At 35.6% G+C, this 19,282-nt stretch overlaps 2 protein-coding genes and 1 long non-coding RNA gene across 4 annotated transcripts; 2 read left to right on the top strand and 1 right to left on the bottom strand.

Annotated features, from left to right (window-relative positions):
- Positions 1-4,083: 4,083 nt before the first annotated feature.
- LOC18604910 (rhamnogalacturonan I rhamnosyltransferase 1-like) lies at positions 4,084-8,465 on the top strand. The gene is made up of 8 exons (XM_007037609.3): positions 4,084-4,965; positions 5,545-5,612; positions 5,749-5,837; positions 5,988-6,153; positions 6,317-6,606; positions 6,700-6,904; positions 6,995-7,152; positions 7,575-8,465. Exons 1-8 carry the CDS (start codon positions 4,662-4,664, stop codon positions 7,819-7,821), a joined length of 1,527 nt encoding a protein of 508 aa, XP_007037671.2. The 5' UTR covers positions 4,084-4,661; the 3' UTR covers positions 7,822-8,465.
- Positions 8,466-9,422: 957 nt separating this feature from the next.
- LOC108661418 (uncharacterized) lies at positions 9,423-11,937 on the top strand. Its single transcript, XR_001927222.2, has 3 exons — positions 9,423-9,651; positions 9,756-9,814; positions 11,562-11,937. It is a non-coding gene; the product is annotated as an uncharacterized LOC108661418 (long non-coding RNA).
- Positions 10,100-18,415, bottom strand: BIM1 (basic helix-loop-helix (bHLH) DNA-binding superfamily protein). 2 transcript variants are annotated; one of them, XM_018118106.2, is made up of 12 exons: positions 18,063-18,415; positions 17,397-17,866; positions 17,136-17,213; positions 15,321-15,692; positions 13,783-13,885; positions 13,530-13,666; positions 13,239-13,350; positions 12,723-12,792; positions 12,535-12,630; positions 11,945-12,405; positions 10,749-10,878; positions 10,100-10,603 (listed from the first exon to the last, which is right to left on the bottom strand). In XM_018118106.2, the coding sequence occupies exons 2-12, from the start codon at positions 17,431-17,433 to the stop codon at positions 10,508-10,510; spliced, it is 1,692 nt and encodes a 563-aa protein (XP_017973595.2). In that variant the 5' UTR covers positions 17,434-17,866; positions 18,063-18,415; the 3' UTR covers positions 10,100-10,507. The 2 variants fall into 2 exon arrangements, with proteins under 2 accessions (XP_017973595.2, XP_007037673.3); XM_007037611.3 differs by having other exon boundaries at positions 13,783-13,888.
- Positions 18,416-19,282: the final 867 nt, after the last annotated feature.

A 19,282-nucleotide genomic window follows, 5' to 3' on the forward strand; every position in this document is an offset into this window, starting at 1 on the left:
ATATATATAATTGTAATTTCTCATTACTTTCTTTTGATTTTTCCCCTGTTAAAGTATTTGTGAAGAAATAAAAAGCATGAAATGGTAGGAGCCAGTTATTCCATGGATGGGATGGGAAGCCTCTTTATTTTGTCGGCAACGCAAACATAAACAGAGAATTTTGTAGGAGGAGAAAGACTTTTGATATGGAACACATGCATGAAACCTGTTCCTTGTACGTAAATTTATTACTGGTTTCTGAACGATACAGCTTGCTAGCTTTTCTTAGTATTAATTGTTAGCAAGCAAGAGAAAGAAAAAGATTATACATGTAAAACAAATATTTGGTCATTCTTTTAACATAGTGAGCAACAAATCTGCACAATCATCCTTATTTAACATCTCAAAGAAAGATAATTTATATAGGGGAATGATTAGTTTCAAAAAAGGTTAATTGAAGCACTAACCTTTCGTTAATGGCCCTTTTCTTCTGTTTTATTCATTTATGGTTAGATTAGGTTTTTAAAAAAAAAAAAATTGGGAAAGGAAGATTTAAATTTTATTTTTTAAATAAGAAATTATATATCAATTAATGAACTAAATATTAGAATGTGGACCCAGCTTATAGTAAGAGAGCATAAAAATTTGATCAATCTTTTATTTAGAAATTTCATTCCAACCATACCAAAAAAGAAAAAAAAACAAAAGAAATGAATAAGCTATCAGTTTCATCCTTTCTTGTTTCGTCAAAAATGGCATTAACATAGAGATTGACCCCTCTTCTTTTTGTTGTTATTATACGTGTATAATTATACATATGCTTCAGAAGAGAGTTTGCCATGGAGATTTTCGTAGTATGTCACTTTCCAACCATGTTTTATTTAAGTGTCACAATCCATTATGAGTCATTTGGGGGGGTGGGGGGTTGCATTTAATTATTTTCTGATTTTCAATTACTACTACTTCTCTTTAAAGCGATGACCTATTTCTATTTCTGCCAAATTACATTATGATAAGTAAAATCAAACCAAAATTGATATATATTAATGCTGAGGAAGAGTTTTTTAGGGACATGTCGTAAGAGAAAACATGCATTCACATATTTCTATGTTGTGTATTTGAAATTTATTGCTTTAAATAAAAATCCATTGACTTGAAACGAATGAGAACAAATAAAAGAATACAAGGATAGCGAAAACCACTATGATATGTACCTTTGTCTACATTGTTTCTCCAAAGTATATGAATCAATTAATTCCACTGCAATGATTGATTATGAAATTTACAAATGAAAAATGCTATGCTTTTGTTTTTTTTTTCAAAAAAAAGGAAGAATTCATCTTGATTAGCATTACAATTCAGTTAAATTCAAAATATTACTATGGGTCCAGAATCTAAGATCTTATGCTAACAAAAATTTAATTTGCGGGACAAAAAATTCCCAACAAAAAAATATGGAAATGGAAATATTCAAAGTGACCTACCCTAAGTCAAGAGGACCCACTTCAGATACAGCGGATAGGATGTTAAATCTATCAAAGAGATGATGGTGATCCTCTCCCCTATTGTCGCAGAGGATCCTGGCCCGTGGTTTAAGTTTTTAGTTCCCATCAAGGATGAACTATTGCAACCCTACGGATCATTTGCACCCGTGCAAGGATCTCGCCACGTACTGCAACCTCCCAACAACCTCGAGCTTGACAATAAACCATCGCCATTTAACCGCGTCAACTTCACGGTCCACAGATTTCTACTCTTTTGCGTTTGGATCACCGCCCCTACTGCCTGGAGCACGTGAACAAAAAAACATCTCTCTTTGTGGGCACGACCATCTTAATAAAGTTGTCGATGGAGCCCACTGACCTGGCATCAAGCGATCTGAGGGGGTAGAAGAGCGTTAGGATTGTTACACCTGGCAGTCCCAGTGGAGTGACCGTTCTGACACTGAAACGCCGTCTTAACGGCGCAACCGACACTCTGACGGTAAAATGAGTCGAAAGCAGAGCGGTTGTCAATAGGGTTCAGGTTCATCATCGTTTTCAATCTATTTTTTTTTATTAGTTTAGTTTCTTTTCTTTTCTTTTCTCCTCCTTTTGAGGAGATTCGAGCACGATGGAAATATCCTATGTTGAAGCAGTTCAATTCAATTAGATATATTTGGCATAAAGGGGAAATTGACATTATATACTTCCTAACAAAAACAAATGTATGTATCTCACATGCTTTCTTTGAGTTTTTTTTTTCCCTAAAAATAAACACCTCATTTGCAATAAATAGGAACAAGGATTACTAATAGCAGAATGACAAGACTTTGTTATTTTAGAGATACCTTCTTTAAAACAAATATATAATACTTAAAGCGTAAATCAATTACTCTTTTTTGTACTCACTAAGATTAATGATTAAGAGTTGTCCTTGTGCTCTAAATGGCATTAGGGTATATTTAGGTTTGTAATAATGAATCTCATGTTTTTTATACACCTTGGCTTTTAAAAAAAAAAAAAATTCAAGAGAAAATAATTTCAACTCGAGTTTTTCAAATCAAAAAAATATATATACTTATAATTGAGCTGAATACTCAAATCTTATGTCTCAAATTTTTTTTTTACATAATTAAAGTGATTTTATTTATTTGTTGAAGTATTGTGAGATTTAAGTGAAACTACTAATAATGATTGTATATGATTATTGTTGACTTGGAACATATTTATAGAACTCATGACATACTTTTTCAACATTTTCAGCTATTAGGACAGAATTATTTATTGCAAATATTAGTATTTTTTTTGGGTGGTGAAGGTTTAGTTTAGTACACTGTACATTAACTCAGTGGTATGCACCCTCGTTTTCAATGGTTTGGCTGCCTTTATAAAAGTTAGATCCAATCTCAAATCTTACATATCGCCAAATATAATAAATTTAAGCTAATTCAAAAACTAATACAGTAAAATTCATTTGTAGATAAATTATTCATCTTTAAATTTACAATTTATTGGATTTCATTGACAAAACAATTATATTACAGAATTACTTTATTAATAACTCTATTGAGGTATTAAATGATTTTTTTGAGAAAAAAAAGTAAAACTTAAATCTCAACTAGGTATATGACCCAAAAAGAAAATCAACCAGGTAAATGGGAACAGGTGGTTGAAACATACAACTCAAGAAGTCAGGACAATTTGAATGAGCATACTTGCAAGGAAAAACCACGTCAACCTAAGAAACTTATAACTTAAATTTAATTTAAAAATTAAATTGCAGAAGAACCATACATGTATATGCCAATAATATAAAACATTGCGTCAAAGCAAATTAGATTGGTACAATTAATTGAAAAGTCCATTATTGTTGAAAAAGAAAGAAAGGGTTACATTGTGTTTTCATACGCTTTTGCCATTTTGTTTTTTCCTTACAAATTTGATGCAAACATTTTGAATGAAGTAGGCAGCCAAACTAGAAAGAAAATTTGAACCCAAATTTTGCTGTCCAGAATCCAATCTCTTATTTGCTTTTTTTTTTTTTTTTTTTTTGGAAAAAGAAATTCGAAAAATGTTTGGTTGCTGAAATTAGCAAATTTAGTTAAAATTTTTGGATCAATTAAGAAACAAGTTTATTAATAAATGATTTTCTTTATTTTATACGAGCAGTTGGCAGGTAGAGAGTTTTGCCAAATTCGGTGTTGAAAATTTAATGGTCTGATCAAATTTTGAATCTCCAAATTTGGGTGTTATTTTAGCATTGAATGAACCCATAATTTAATTTTTCCAAATATTTGTGTAAATCCTGATCAAGGCGACACACACCCACGTCCTGAAATTCTCGCGATATATTGTCGGTGTATCGGCAGATGATTCAATGCCATCCCAAATCTAACGGCGATCGCAAAACCCATCCACTCGTATACAAGAAACTCCGTCCTCAGACGGCGCCACGTTTGATTCACCACCGCAAGAGATAGTCGCCACGTAGGGGAAACGTTGGGCCCGGTCATACATTAACTGAGCTGGCAGGCATTTATTGGTTGAAATCGAGTTAACCACGGAGTGTAGTCAACAGCTAACCCTAGTCAACAACCCTTTAGAATCGTAAACTATGGTTAAAAACGTGATCAGCGGTGTACGGCTTGCATTCCCCCCCTCTCTCTCTATCTCGCGTCGTAAATGCATAGCCAACTACACGGCGTTATATTCTCGTTTCTAAAGCTATTCTCTCTCTAAAATTCCTCCTTCTCTCTCATTCTCTTGATTGGCTTATAGTCGAGGCAGGCACGGGTTTTAACGGCAGCTCCACCACAATATCTTACCGGGAAAGTGATTTCATCGCCCACGAGGAGGAGGAGTTTTTTTTTTTTATGTTTGAAAATTAGTTTATTATTCGATTGGAATTCGTTAATTTGTTGCGTTGCATTTTGAAGAAGAGGAAACAATTGGATCTCTTTGATTGATTTTGAATATTTTGTTAAAATTTTGTAAGTTATCGGATCTCGAAGATTCTGTTAGGTTTTATTTTTTGGAAAATAAAAGCACAGCAAGGGAATTTTTTCCCTTTTTTTTCGGGTAGTTACTAAATTGGGCGAAAATGATCTGAAAATCAACCTACATTGATCGAATTTGAAACGAACGAAGCGGAGTCGTATTGGGGGATGAGGGGGAGAGTGGGGAATATCGTTGTTGTTGGAGATGTGCAGTGTTGAGGGGTTAGGGAGAAAGGGCGGGATAAGAATGGGGGTGATGAAAGCGGGAGGAGGAGGCGGCGGGGAGAGAGTGGAGAAGTTGAAGAGCTCGAGAATGAAGCTGTGGATGATACGCGCCACCACATCGGTGTTGCTTTGGACTTGCATCGTACAATTAACGGCTTTGGGAGAGACATGGGGACCACGAGTCCTTAAGGGTTGGCCTTCCTGTTTCTCTCATCAGGATTCCTCCGTTTCCGTTATTGAAGACAGAGTCCCCTCCGTTCCCGCCCGTGTCCTTCCTCCCAAAAGTAAGGTTTTCCTCTTCTTTTTTTTTTTCTTTTTAAATTAATTCAATATCTGTTGATTTTAGTATATTGTTTCTTTATTATGCATTGTTTTGGGTGAAATTAGGGGAAGAAATTGAGCTAGTTTTTACTGGAAACAGGAAACTGGGTTGAATACTTTTAGGTTTATCTAAATTCTTATTTGAGGAGAAAAAAGCAATAAAAAATGACAGATTTTCATTGGGTCTTTGAGCACTATCTATTGGTGATTTCTGCAATTCCTAAAGTGCAGTTATTCAGATATAGTTATGCTGATTGAATTCAATTTGAGTCTCCCCAATATTTACATCATGATCTTAGTTTTGATCGAATTATGTCCTTTTGTTTATCTAGTGGGATATGTTTGCTTGAAATGCGAGATCGTTTATGCTTGGAATTTTTCATATGGGGTATAGTTTTGTGCGAATATATTGTTATTTTTACATTTTATTTTTCATTAACTTTTAGGGATCGTTGTACTTGTATATTTTTCTCTCATGTTAATTTTTCTGGTTTTGAAATTTATATTTTAATGTGATATGATGTTTTGTTTGTTGACACTAGGGGTATATAAAAACAACGGTTACTTGATGGTTTCATGCAATGGAGGTCTCAATCAAATGCGAGCAGCAGTGAGTGCCTTAGCCAAGGACTCTAAACATAGTTTTATTTTTTCCATTTTTTTAAGCTTCTGTTTAGATTATGTAAGTTCATGATTTTTTATTGTGTAAATGTATATGGAAACTAATGCGTGGGTTTACATGACAGATTTGTGACATGGTTACCATTGCAAGATATTTAAATGTCACCCTTATAGTCCCGGAGCTAGATAAAACATCCTTCTGGGCTGATCCCAGGTGTGTTAACTAAACTTTTCTTTAATTAATCTATTGAATATTGCGAATGTAGAAATTTGGAAAGGATGGTCTAAAATATGTTCCTGGTAGTTTTGAACTGGAATTATTTTTCTTACATATCTCTAATTATATTTTTAATTGATATGGCAGTGAGTTTCAAGATATATTTGATGTGGATCATTTCATTACATCACTGAGAGATGAGGTTCGGATATTGAAGGAGCTGCCTCCTAGGCTTAAGAGGAGAGTGGAAATGGGACTGGTGCATTCCATGCCACCAGTTAGTTGGTCTGATATATCCTACTACCATCAGCAGGTCAATTCTTTGTCATCAGTGGGTCTTTTATGCACTTAGAGCCATTTAGACTTCATAATTGAGCTTGGTTCTTTCTTCTCTTTTTGGAAATGTTTGTATGCTTTTGCAGTTCTTTTCCTTCTCCAATACTCCTCTTAAAGTAGTATATCTCTATTGCATGCAGATTCTTCCTCTGATACAGAAGTATAAAGTTGTACACTTAAATAGAACTGATGCTCGACTGGCCAACAATGGGCAACCTTTAGATATTCAGAAGCTGCGATGTCGTGTAAATTTTAATGCTTTGAGATTCACTTCTCAGATAGAGGAGTTGGGTAAACGAGTTATTAAGCTTCTGAGGCAAAATGGTCCTTTTATAGTACTTCATCTTAGATATGAAATGGACATGTTAGCATTTTCTGGCTGTACCCAAGGTTGCAACAATGAGGAGGTGGAGGAGTTGACTAGAATGAGGTGAGCTGTACATGCATCTTCAACAATTAATTGACCAGGAAGCCTATGTTTTAAACTTTAATCTCACTCTTCCTCGCACAACCATTTTGGCAGATATGCTTATCCCTGGTGGAAAGAGAAAATAATAAATTCTGACTTGAAAAGGAAAGATGGTTTGTGCCCTTTGACGCCTGAGGAAACTGCCCTTACTTTGAAGGCGCTAGACATTGATACTAGTTACCAGATCTATATTGCAGCTGGTGAAATATATGGTGGAGAGAGAAGAATGGCAAGTCTTTCTGCAGCTTATCCAAAATTGGTAAGTAGGTGGAAGTTCAGCAAATTCAATGTAAAAATGTTAGAATTTTTTTTTTCCTGTATCAATAATCAGTCTTCTGTGTTGAAACAGGTTAGGAAGGAGACTCTCTTGGAGGCATCAGACCTTAGGTTTTTTCAAAATCATTCATCCCAGATGGCAGCATTGGATTATCTTGTTTCCCTGGAGAGTGATATTTTTATTCCTACATATGATGGAAACATGGCTAAAGTTGTAGAAGGCCATCGCAGGTAGTGCTCTGAAGATAGATTGGTTCTTAATATGTTCAGAAAGGTTGTCTTGCATTTATTAAATGATTCCAGCCCTTTGTCCCTCAGATGAGATGAATAATTTTGGAAATGTTTGAATAAAGCATTTTTATATCTCTACCATCAACAGGACAATAGTTTGTTTATTTCTTGATGCAAAATTATTGCCAAACTTTTTCTTTATATTTTTTTAACCACTTTTTTATTAGATTCAGGAATCTGATGTTGTTTGTGTTTCAATGATTGCAACATGAACTAAGGCATTTTACAACTACCCTTTTTGAGAGTGCTTTTTTTGATGTTTCTCATATAAGTGATAGTAGTTCTAGTGTATTTTGTTTTTCTGCATGGCTAAAACTATTTGTCATAATGTGTAATAATTGTAGTGTTGATTGCTCCTTCAGATTTCTGGGGTTCAAGCGGACAATTTTATTGGACAGAAGGCTTTTAGTTGATCTGATAGATCAGTACAATGGTGGATCTCTTAATTGGGATGAGTTCTCAGCTGCTGTGAAGGAAACTCATGAAAGTCGCAAGGGGCAACCAACAAAAAGGTTGGTGACCCCAGACAGACCTAAAGAAGAGGATTACTTTTATGCCAACCCAGAAGAATGCTTGCAACCATCATATGGTCAACTAAGTAGCACGTGATCTTTCTGTCTGGGGACTGTGACGATTATCAGTGTTTTTTTGTTAGAGTGCTAGCTATCACACCTGAGACCAAAAGGTAGTTTCTCTACAGGAGGATGGATGATGACAATGATGGTTTTTCTTTCGAGGAGGCAGCTGTGGAGATGACTGGGGACTCAAAAACTTGAAGAAAGCCTGGGAGGATCTTGTGAAGCAGCTGGAGGACACCAAAATTATTAGTATATGCAAATAATCAGAATCATGTATAGAAGAGCTGCCCTGCCATTATAGGGTGATATCAGATCAAGAATGGGTTGTTGTACACGAGGGATGCAAGTATAGATTTGGATTACTGAGACTGGATTTGTGGAAGGTTAATTCTTCGCCCTCCTGTCTTGAATTTTTTTGTTTCTTTTAAATCACTCACAATCTAGTTAGCTAGCATATATCAATCACATTCTAGAATTCAATCTTGTCACACCCTACACAGACCAATGTTTTTGTTTCTAGTATGGCCCCATCAATGCAGAGAATGGTTGAAAGGCATTGAATATTATCTTTTACTACACGTATCTTGTAAATTAAATGGTGCGGTTCTTGACATTTTTGGTTGAGTAACTTGGTGTTGCCTTCCAGTTGGGATAGTATGGTCAGTCCTTATCAGCGAGGCTATTTGTCACTGTTGCTTGATCCGTTACTGCGGTTAGCGAACTTTGGTCCGTTCCTTAAGTGGATAGCCCGATTAAATTTTGCATTTGATATTGACAACCCAACCTATGAAGCCTAGCCTATTATTAAACATGTTCCCTATAGCATTCCCATTTAGTATGATCCATTTTTGTGGATTATTTGAGTTTGAGTTGCAATTTAGAAATCAGAATTTACTACGATATTGGACATATTGTCTGCTTTCTGTGTGGATATAATGCAAACTATATGGTATAAGCAAATTAGTTTTAGTAGTGCAAAAATATTCAAGAAGCTTTTGTTTATATCATAGGATTGCAATTGCCTGTCTTCCTTTTGTAGGATTAGTTGGCATGTCATTGTTTTTGTACCAGCAAATGTTGTCGTGGGTTTGGGTTCAGCCATCTCAATACCATATCTTGTGGTTTTTGTTAGTTATTTAGTACTACCTGGTTCTGTTTATTTCGGTTCAGCCTTGGATAAGCAGACAATTGGGAAGGGCTTGGGTATTGAGAATAACGCATCAAGAAGATGCTTTGTGAAAGAAAGAGTGACAAAGATTTTGACCAACACAAAGGCAAAGAAAAAGAGTAAGAGCAAGAGACAGGTAGGACTCCAAACAGGCAATTGATATTTGATAATAGTTTGGTAGCAACTGGTTCCTAGTCCAAAAGCATAGCGAACAGCGATTGGATAAGACGTGAGAGGATAACATTTGTCATCCGCTGTGTCTTTCGGCTTTAGAATAGCTACAAAAAGCCAAAGAAGTTTGTAAGCAAGCATCGCTGTGTTTTAAAAAATGAAGTAAACGAAGGAGAAGAAAAAGGTCTGGAAGTTGATATTCATAGAGGCAGAGGCAGAGGCAGGAACAGCAGGTTGTTTTTGGAGCAAGGGAAAATTCACAGATTAAAAAAGGTGGTGGCTTTGGCCTTCCATGCACCATGCTTCTACTCTTGTTCGTTTTTTCATCCTCTTGCATGATCCAATAATCCACCCTAAACCCCTACCCTAAGCACTAATAGCTTTCAACTTTGTATTCAAAGCGATGATCCAGTCAAAGCAAAAGAGTAATAAATGCCGGAACACAACAAACAAACTAGCAACGATAATATTTTGTTATCAAAGGAGGACGGCTTGGCCTACAACGATCGATTGTGATGTTTGGTAATACTACACTATGCTATACTAGCTTTCTCACCTAATTTCCCATTTTCATTTCTAATTGAGCTTACTTTAAACTTTAATGTTGGACTGTTGTGACATGACAGTGCAAAAGCTCCAAGAAACATCCTGTCACCGACACTGCATCATTTACATCAGTCTCTCGGTTAGTCCAATGTGCTGTGTCTGTCGTGTTGCTCTATACCCTAGCCCTAATCCTGATCGCTTCAAATTTCCTATTTATTTATTTTTCTAAACTGGGTATTCTCCTTTTATAACACACCTTGGTATCCCAACACGTATACACAACTACTGCAACCAAAACGACACCGAAACGAATTAAAATGCAATGAATAAGGAAAAATAAATTACATCAAAGATTTTTTTTTAAAAATAAAAAAAAAAAATTCCCACGTAAAGAGTGATAAAATCTTCCGACAGATACTGAAAGTTGCAGACAGGGTGGCATTTAATTTATGTGAAGGTAACAACATTTCTCGATGTTCCAACAGCAGAGCTGAATCTCAGAAAAACATGTTGACAAATAATGAAGGAAAAGGGAAGAAACTTTGAGATGATGAAGGAAGCCTTCAATGAAAAGCAGCTTCTCAACATCCATATATATAGTAAATTACACAAATGAATAGATAAATAATCACATATTTGTTTGCTGGGAATTCTATGCATCCCTACAAAACCTGAAAGCTTTCAACTAGATGTACATGGGATCTTTGTCTTCCACTAGCTAGTTTATTAACTAGGATGAGTGCATAACCCTCGGGCTAGGGCAGGCTACTCCAAAAAATGAATTAATTTAATCAAAAATGAATATCCTGAAAAATCGTCACGCTGGCCTTTTTCATGTCTTCAGCTTCTTTAGGGGTTGATCAGAATCCTCACCGCATCCAACTCTAGAACGTGTTGTCCCCTGATTTGCAGTGGGAGCCTCCCTATCCTGGAGCACCATAAATACCGCAGAATTAGGTTGTATTCCTTGGTTTTACAAGATGAAAATTAAATAAGATGCTAACAGTTATTGTGAATTCCTAAATGATTAAACAACTAGAACAATGCAACGGCAAGTTGCAATGCCAAACAACCTTAAGTGTGGATGCTGAAGCAGTAGGCCTACTACTGGATCGCTTCCCAAGCTCAATTTGCACTGAGATGCTGGCATGTGACAAATCCACTCCAGAAGTCTGCAGTGCTTGTGTTAGAGTATTCAACAACCTGTCAAACACCATGATCAATTAATAAATCATGTATTCCTTAAAGATGGACTGCAAAAGTGGCTGTCTAATTATAACTGCTTCTTCCATAAAAATAAACTAGACTGCTATTCTTCACAAAGCTAAGTGAGATAATCTCACCAGCTGAACCTTTCCAGTCATTTTCTCCTCTCTTGGTCAGGGCAAAGATTCACACCAATCAATCTCCCTAGTCTACCATAAAATTAAGGGAGACGCCCTGGCGGTTCCTCCTTAAAAATAAGTTTGAGATCTTGAATTTGAGTCTAGGCACTAGGCTGAGGTGGATAAAGGGGTGGGATACAGTTATCTTGTAGTTTAACCCAGTATATATTTACAAAATAACGGCAGAAGGAGAGTCAAGAAAAAATGTTCATCCTGCATTCAGAAAAGTAGGCAAAGGGAGAAAAAGAATGCATAAATGGGAACTTGATACAAAAGCAAGCCTCAATGTTATGCTCATAACACCTAGAGTTGTCAAAACAAAGCATATTAACTTCAAAATTATCTGAAACAGATGCTGTAATAGTGCTTGTCAAACAGGGACAAATCAATACCATGCAACCATCTAGATAAGAGCATTGCAACTACTCATGTATTCTTTAACACTACATAGAAATGATAACAGCGATTCAGTCACGCTTTCCCTGACCTATATTCTTGTAGAAAGAATGCAGAGCAGCTAAACAGGTACTAGACAGTTAAAACCCAAGAACAAGATGAAGAAATGATAAGTCCAATCAAACAGCTACTAAGAAATATGACCCCCACTTTGAAGAGAGTGGACAATTTGTCAAGAGCATACTGACGCCTGAAAGATCAGGGAGGAAGGGGTTGGTCTGAATAGGTGCTAAATGTGGTCATTTCGGTTGAGGATCTCCATTCTGTGTGTATTGACACTCATGGTACAAGATATTATGATATTTTCAAATCATTTTAAATAAAAATGTATAAAAGAATCAGAGTTCATAAAAAAACATGCAGAAATCAAAGCAGTTAGAAAACTATTAAATTATTTATCATATAAAAAATGAAAAATAAAAACTCACCCTTGCGAATATACACTTGAGATGCTAATTGTTCCACCTTCAATTGTCAGCTCTTGTTCTTTCAGCTTTTCACTAGGAAGAGCACCATCAGTAGTAAAGGATCCACTATGACATGCTATAGACTGAGGCTGAGATGCACAGTTTGCTACATCAGAAGGCAGTCTTGGTACAAGTTGAGCTGCTGCACCAGTACTCTGGGCAGAGGCAAAGAAGTTTGGCTGTAGTGAAACAGGGAAGGGCATTGTCTTATTCATCATTCCAGGAGAAAGGTCTATCGCTCTGAAGGTAGTAGCTGTGCTCATATCAGATTCTATTGGGTTGTGTGCACTTCCAGGAATGGTTGGAGCAACAGTGATGTTTTTCTCATCAAACTTTGCAGAAAAAACTAAGGCAGGAGCGGACACACCATTTATGGCTCGAGATTGATCAGCATAATTTTCTGTGGGCCTGTGGTTGTTTCTCTGTTTCAGACAAGGTTGATGATCAGTCGTTGAAAATTTGTTTACATTCAAAAATCGTAATCACCAAAAAAAAAAAAATCATCATCTGATGTGCAATGCTTGATCAAAAGAGCCAAGTATAGAATCTACCCATGGCATCAATTTTGATGGTTCATGGCTCCATCCTTGATATGTTCCCTCATACTTATGTACTTTTTCCTGTAAAAACTGAATGTACTCGATAACCTACGAGAAGATTGAACAGACTATTATTCAAAATTTTGAAAACTGTAGATGGAGAAAGAATAGATCATAACTATCAGAAGAAATCTATGTACCTCTAATAAAAATGAGGCCTTATCTCTCTTTTGGTCACTATGAGGAATGAGATCTCTTAGCATCTGAAATCTGCAAAAGAATGGATAGATTTTAGCATCTAATGATGATTCTGGATCACAACATTTCCATTTTTCAGTTACTCAACAGCAATTAACTTCCAATTTCACTTAGCCAAAGGCTTTCAAATGATCAAAATTCATAACATATCCACAAATCCACAAGAAATTTCCCCTTTACATAATATCAGAACTAATATGTGAAACAATTGAAGAATTTTTCTTGAAGCATAGCTTCGTTGTTCAGTGCATTCTAAAGGAAAGAAAAAAAGAAAAAGAACCTGCACATGGTAAATTTACTATTTATAGAATCTAGAACTTTCTCAAGAGGTCTTCATCTGACGGTAAGAGTAACCAAAAGGGTTCAGTACTCTTCAATTTTTTTTAAAAGGGTTTTCCTGTGAGAGTCAGGGAATAGATTCCACATGAAATCAAGTAATAGTACTTAATTTTACTGGCCTGTCATTAATTTTACTCCTTCTCCGCTGCTCAGTAGCAGAATGTTTCGACCTTGGTGTGTTGGCCTTCTGATCAGGTGCACTCTTTCCATCCACTTTTACTCTCAATTCTCCTGCAAAAAGAAGCAAAACTATTAGGCCAACGAAATTCTTCAATAATTCTAGTAACACCCTAAAAAATAACCGCCCCAAATCCTAAAATGCGTAACAAACCAATACATATTTAGGTTCACTTGTATTTACACTAATATACAGCATATATAGTGTAGTGTAACCCAAGCAAAATGATTACCTTTACTATGGGTAGTAGTAGAACTCTCTTTCTTGAGAACAAAATCTTCATCTTCTTCAAAATCATCATCCTGTGCGCTACCCTTTGCTGATTTTATCATTTCCATGAAGCTTTGGGATTTCTGCTTTGATGATGGCCTGTTAACGAGATCCCCATGATACCCCTTAGTTAGCTTTTAACCAGAAAAAAAATTAAAAAAAAAAAACCAAAAATAAGAGAGCCATAAAAGAAACGAAAACAGAAAGTGACTGACTGAGAAGAAGAGAGAGAGCTGAAACTGTTGCGATGGTTGTTGGTTGACGACTGCGACGCCCTCTCCAACGACGACGTGGCCCACTGACCGACCTTTCCCGCCGCTTCTGTCAAAAGTAGCCGCCAAAATTAGATTCAGTTAAACGACCATAACAGCTTTCTATGCCGAATGGGCTGGGCTGCATAAAGCTATAGGACATTAGCCCTAGTCCATATTGATATAGCAGCAGCCTTGGTTAGTGGAATAAATTATTTTATCCCATAGCATGCAAAAAATTTATCTGATAATATTATTATCACATTTTTATTTGTAAATTTAGTTTAACAATATTAGTATTATCTTTCCTTATAAAAAATAATTTACAATCGACTTATTTGAATGAAGTATGATTGCATCTTAAATTGATAAATTAACTTAAAACTTTGTCTAATGGCTGCCATCCTCTAATAGAGAATTATAAGATTTAAGGCTCAAATATCCACCCTCCTTTGGCCTTACTCAACCATGCCAAGGAAAAAAACGAATCACCGTTCAGGCCTCTTTGTTTGATTGATGATAATAAGGACTTCAAAGTTTGTTATAGTATTGAGTTTTTAATGTCGAAAAGAAAACAAAATTATAAAAGATGACAATGAAATATTAAAAAAAAAGAAAATAATAAGTGAGAGTTTTAAGTTTTTAACTAGTACGTACCCACAAGAAAAAAGCCCTTAACTAGTTTCAATGTATTGATGATGCTAATAAGAATGTGGAAGGCTGTAAAAGGCATAATAGAAACAGGCTGCATTCGTGGATTGACTTTAAATTAAAAAACATGTCCTAGGGGTTGCATTCCGGCGTCCAAAGAGAGTTAGCAAGCAAGTTGGTACAGTCATAGATAGTTATTTATCCAGAACTGTAATTAGTATAAGCACTATTATTTATTACTGCTAACGAGTCATGGCTGATCCAGTTTTTCTGCCAACCTAACTTACACTACCAGGAAACAAGGCAAACTACTCCGAGTCAGAGGGTACTTTGCTGCTCCGTCCTGACTCCTGACGACTCTCTTGACTAGTTACCAAATTATCTTCAGTGCACTTGATTTTAATTGTATTTTGAAATCCATGCATAAATTCATCAATAGACAATAATTAGCTACATCGATCTGCGCAGCTTGTATGCTACGAAAACCCCACTACTCACCAACCTGAAATCATAGCGATTGACCTCTGCATGCGCATGCAAATTAAATGGAAAACAAATTTAACGGTAGATATAGCATGAGGGTTTATGATTCCTGCAGTTCCAAACTGCAAGATATTTCTGGCAGCAACAATACTCGTTGCACATATCATCAACATTTACATTCCTGAAATCTACTCATAGATGTTAATAATGGTGATAATAAATGCATTAGGTTATTACTGATCCGAAAGTGAGTAAGGGCTAATGCCAAGCAGGAAGTAGATCCAAGCATAGGTTTGTCATGCATGACTGTTTCAAAATGAGATTCTAGTATTAGACAAGTGTGTTGCAGACAGCAAGAAAACTCGTACCTCTTACAACGGGTGTTTCTCCGGCATTCTCCTTCCCTGTCTTTCCCTTCTTTCCTGCAGATTCTTCCCACAAAGTGAAACCACTCCCTGCGTAAGAACTGCAGTTGGAGTTTTCGTCATTTCTCTCGGTATTACTCCCTTGAGCTACATTATATATAGCCCCCTCCGCTTTTGGAACCCTAGGATTAAAATAGGAAATGTGGCTTATACTGTAAGTTCCAATTCCACCAGGGAGAATGTGTTCCACAGAAGGAGGTGGTGCCGGCGGTGGCGGCTTTTCAGCAGTTGCTACCTCCACTGGTGTTTCCTCCTTGGCACTTGTCTTCCCTAGGCGTTCCAGTTGTAGGAAATCGTGAGTTTTCAGGTACCCGCCTGCTTATTCGACATGACCAAACAAAGCAAAGGTAGATACGTATGAGAGACCATTGCAGTGTAGCATAAATTATACATACGACCATAATGCAATATTTGGTACATAAACTAGTAACTAATCAGCCGCTGGCAAACTCCAAATTGGCAAATTGAAAAAGATAATTGTAGTTGACAATTCTCCCTTTTCTATTTCGCTTTTTGTTTTGTTTCCTTATCATGGCTTCTCTAAGATTATAACATGCAAATCACACCAAAACAACAATATGATTCGTTTATGCTGCTGAGTGCTGATGGCGTATGTGATGGAAAAAGAAAGGAAAATTATAGGAGTCAAAGCAAGTGCAAAAAGTTAAATTAACCAAATTATACTGGCAACACGTTATTATGTTTATGTCATTCTCGACAAGCAAACAAACAAGACTTGAAATTCTTAATTTTTTTTTCTCTTGTGAGCTGAATAATGAATAGTGTTAAAAATTCATGCCTAAAAAAAAGTAACACATAATAAAGTAATAATAATAATAATTAGAATTAAATCTTCTTCATTTCGTAGTCTTCTAGAAGTGGCATTCCATAAATAAATTAAGTACTTAAAGAATTGGAAAAGCGGGTTCAAATACAGCTAAAACCAGCTCAATTATAAATCTTGACCCAATCCATCTCCATCAATTTCACGTGAAAGTCATTCTCATGAAAACGGTTAGGGTTGGTGTTGAATTATAAGAAGCAAAATTTCCATTAATCATTTAATAATAATATGTATGTACTTATTAATTAAAAGCGGCAATTATTTTAGAGAAGAAATTTTTTATTTCTTGGCTTCGGTCTTACATATTAAATATCACGGGCGTAAGGGGAAGGAAAGAAGGAAATGGAAGAAAGAAGCGCGCGTGCATGTGTGCAGTACAGGGGAAATGAGGTGGTGATGTGAATCATGTGACTTGTCAAATCATGTCCATCTCCAACCATGGGCCCCTTCCCCCTTTCCCTTCAATCCCCATGCTGCTCCCTCTGCTAAGCTAATTTCCTCCTTCGCTATTGCTAACTACTAAATGCTAATCCCCTCCTTTTTTTAGGATTTTCTCATCTCTCACCCTATTTTCTTTCCCTTTTATTTTTTTTAATCTTTTCCTACTATTTAATTTCTTGGATGGGCCCATCCAACCTTTCTATTGGCCCATGATCCATTCATTCGCAGAAAATGCAGTCACGTGCGCTACTTCAAATCGTGATCCCTAATAAAACTATAAGGATTTTTCTTTATTTATTTTTTTTCTCTCTCTCTCACTCTCACACTCAATGTCATGTAATGTAGCATAATGGAATAATAATTTATAAAAAAAGAAAAAGAAATGAAAATTTAGACTAGAAAAAACAAACAAATAGTAAAAAGGTTTTGTATTTTTTTTTTTTGGATCTTAAAAATAAGAAAGAAAGAATTACCTTGAGCAGGTGGCCTGGGATCTTGTTGGACGCTTGGATGACTGTACAGTGACAGAAAGTCATGCGTTGATTTCCTTCCTGTTCAAATTTTTAACCAAAAGTATTCACTCCTTAATATAAACTTGTGTAAATCACAGTTTCTTCCAAATTTTAACTCTCAACAAACAAAACAAAATATTTCCATACGCATCTTGTTCTTTTTCCTTCTCGTAAATCATTTTGCAAAAAGAAAATTAAAGCGACGTAAAACAATCGAATTACCTTCAGCTCCGAAAGGACGGGATTGAGGGAGCTCCATCTACAGCTTCAGATTTTTTTTCCCTTTTTTGCAGGGAAACTTTGGATCAGAAAATATATTACGTTATATAATTTTTGACGAGCGGAATTCAAAATTCTATGGCAATTCAATGAATTCGCAGAGCTTGAGCTGTCCGATTGCTTTATCAGATCCGTTTCACCTCGAGAAAGTAAATTTCGTCGGTAAAAAACTAGGCCTCCACCTGAGATCGGAGGCGCATTTACTTGACGCTTTCAAAACATGAAAGCTTTCCAAGCAATTGAATTCAGATTCCAAAATTCTGAACCGTAATTAACTTGGACGCTCGAAAAGAAAACTTTCTCGACTTTTTTCTTTCGTTTTCCTTGAAAAAATTCGACAATTTCCAGCTCCGAGAGATCTTCTCCACTCGTTCAACTGACCGAGTCAGAATTATATTTTTTTGTCACCGAATCTGCCACCAGAAAACATCACAATTTCAAATAAGAAAAAAGAAAAAGAAAACGATGCTTATACAAAATTCAGCACCTTCAAAGTTAAATGAAATTGAATTATGCATAATTCAAATCAAATATCGCAAAACTAATTCAAAGAACAATCCAAAGAAGAAACTTTTCCAAAAAATAAAACAAAGAAGAAAGAGTACGCACCTGCTTTGATCTGAATTGAAACGATTTTAACGTGAATTTCAGCGACGGAATGATTAAACCAACGAAAACCTGAATTCTAAACACTGAAGTAAACTCGTAAAGTAAACACGTAATAATGCAGCTACTGAGTATCTCCTTCGAAATTCGACCACCAGACCGAACCACGAAAAAAAAAAACTCTCTTTTTCTTTTATACTCTTTTCCTTTTATTTCCCTTACGTTGTAGAGAAGAAGCAGTTTGGCGAAAGACGAGGCTTTAGGTCGGAGAAAATGAACTCCTTTCTTTCTCTTTCTCTTTCTCTCTAGTTTTCTTAAGCGTTCGCTGGCTTCAAAGATCATTTTATACACTTTCTTTCTTTCTTTTATTTTCATTTCTTCAAAAAAAGACTGGTTTCGGTAACGGCGTTGAGGTCACGACGTTGCGGCCGGGTTGACGACGTTATTGCTAAGGCTGACGGCTTCGTTTGATGGTTTCTTATGTTTTTTTAATCTTGAAGTGCAAATTTGGGTGTGGCAGTCTATGGATCACGGAACTCAATGATTTTAATTTTGGAGTTTTTTTTTTCAAACAAAAAAAAAAAAAAAACAAGGAAAGATATATATTTTAATGTATTTGGCGATCCCGATTAATATTTTACTGCTTGTCTATTTGTCTAGCCGAAAACGGAACATGGCTAAAAAAAGTGGCTAAATTCGAGTAGTTTAACAACAGCTTAATTAGGGTTCTTTTTACCTGTCACCTCACGCCATCTGTTTTTGTCTAATCTCCCCTCCGTTGAACTGTGAGACCTCAAACCACTTACTGGTATTTCAAACTAAAGAACTGAAGGTTTCTCCGTTTCCATTGAAAATGCTTCTCACTTTATATAGTAATTTTAAACACGACACGTTAATATGATATAAAAAAATATATAATAAAATGAGTTTAGGTTTAGTTTTAATATATTTCGTATCAAATCGTATTTAACATATTTAAAACATAAAAATTTCGTATCTTAACATATCAAACACGAGTAACATATTTAATTAATTGTATTAATTATATTATCACGTTTAAATGTATATACGTGTTTAATCATATTTAAATATGTATACGTGACACATTTATCAACTTATTAAAAATTAATAATCAAAAACTATTTTAACCTTAAAGAATTTTAAACAATTATTTTAGTAGGTTTTTAAAATTTTATAAAGATAATAATGTAATTATACCATAC

The sequence above is a fragment of the Theobroma cacao genome, chromosome 3 (assembly GCF_053813885.1).
Source record: "Theobroma cacao isolate CCN51 chromosome 3, ASM5381388v1, whole genome shotgun sequence".
NCBI lineage: Eukaryota > Viridiplantae > Streptophyta > Magnoliopsida > Malvales > Malvaceae > Theobroma > Theobroma cacao.

Bases quoted from the DNA above. Each gene is read 5' to 3' on its own strand.
- LOC18604910 (XM_007037609.3), top strand. From the start codon at position 4,662: ATGTGCAGTGTTGAGGGGTTAGGGAGAAAGGGCGGGATAAGAATGGGG. The intron at 4,966-5,544 runs GTAAGGTTTTCC...TGTTGACACTAG, and splicing joins CCGTGTCCTTCCTCCCAAAA to GGGTATATAAAAACAACGGT. The intron at 6,607-6,699 runs GTGAGCTGTACA...CCATTTTGGCAG, and splicing joins GAGGAGTTGACTAGAATGAG to ATATGCTTATCCCTGGTGGA.
- BIM1 (XM_007037611.3), bottom strand. From the start codon at position 17,433: ATGGAGCTCCCTCAATCCCGTCCTTTCGGAGCTGAAG. The intron at 13,351-13,529 runs GTAATCATTTTG...TTCTTTTTGCAG, and splicing joins TACTACTACCCATAGTAAAG to GAGAATTGAGAGTAAAAGTG. The intron at 12,631-12,722 runs GTACATAGATTT...ATCTTCTCGTAG, and splicing joins AGGCCTCATTTTTATTAGAG to GTTATCGAGTACATTCAGTT.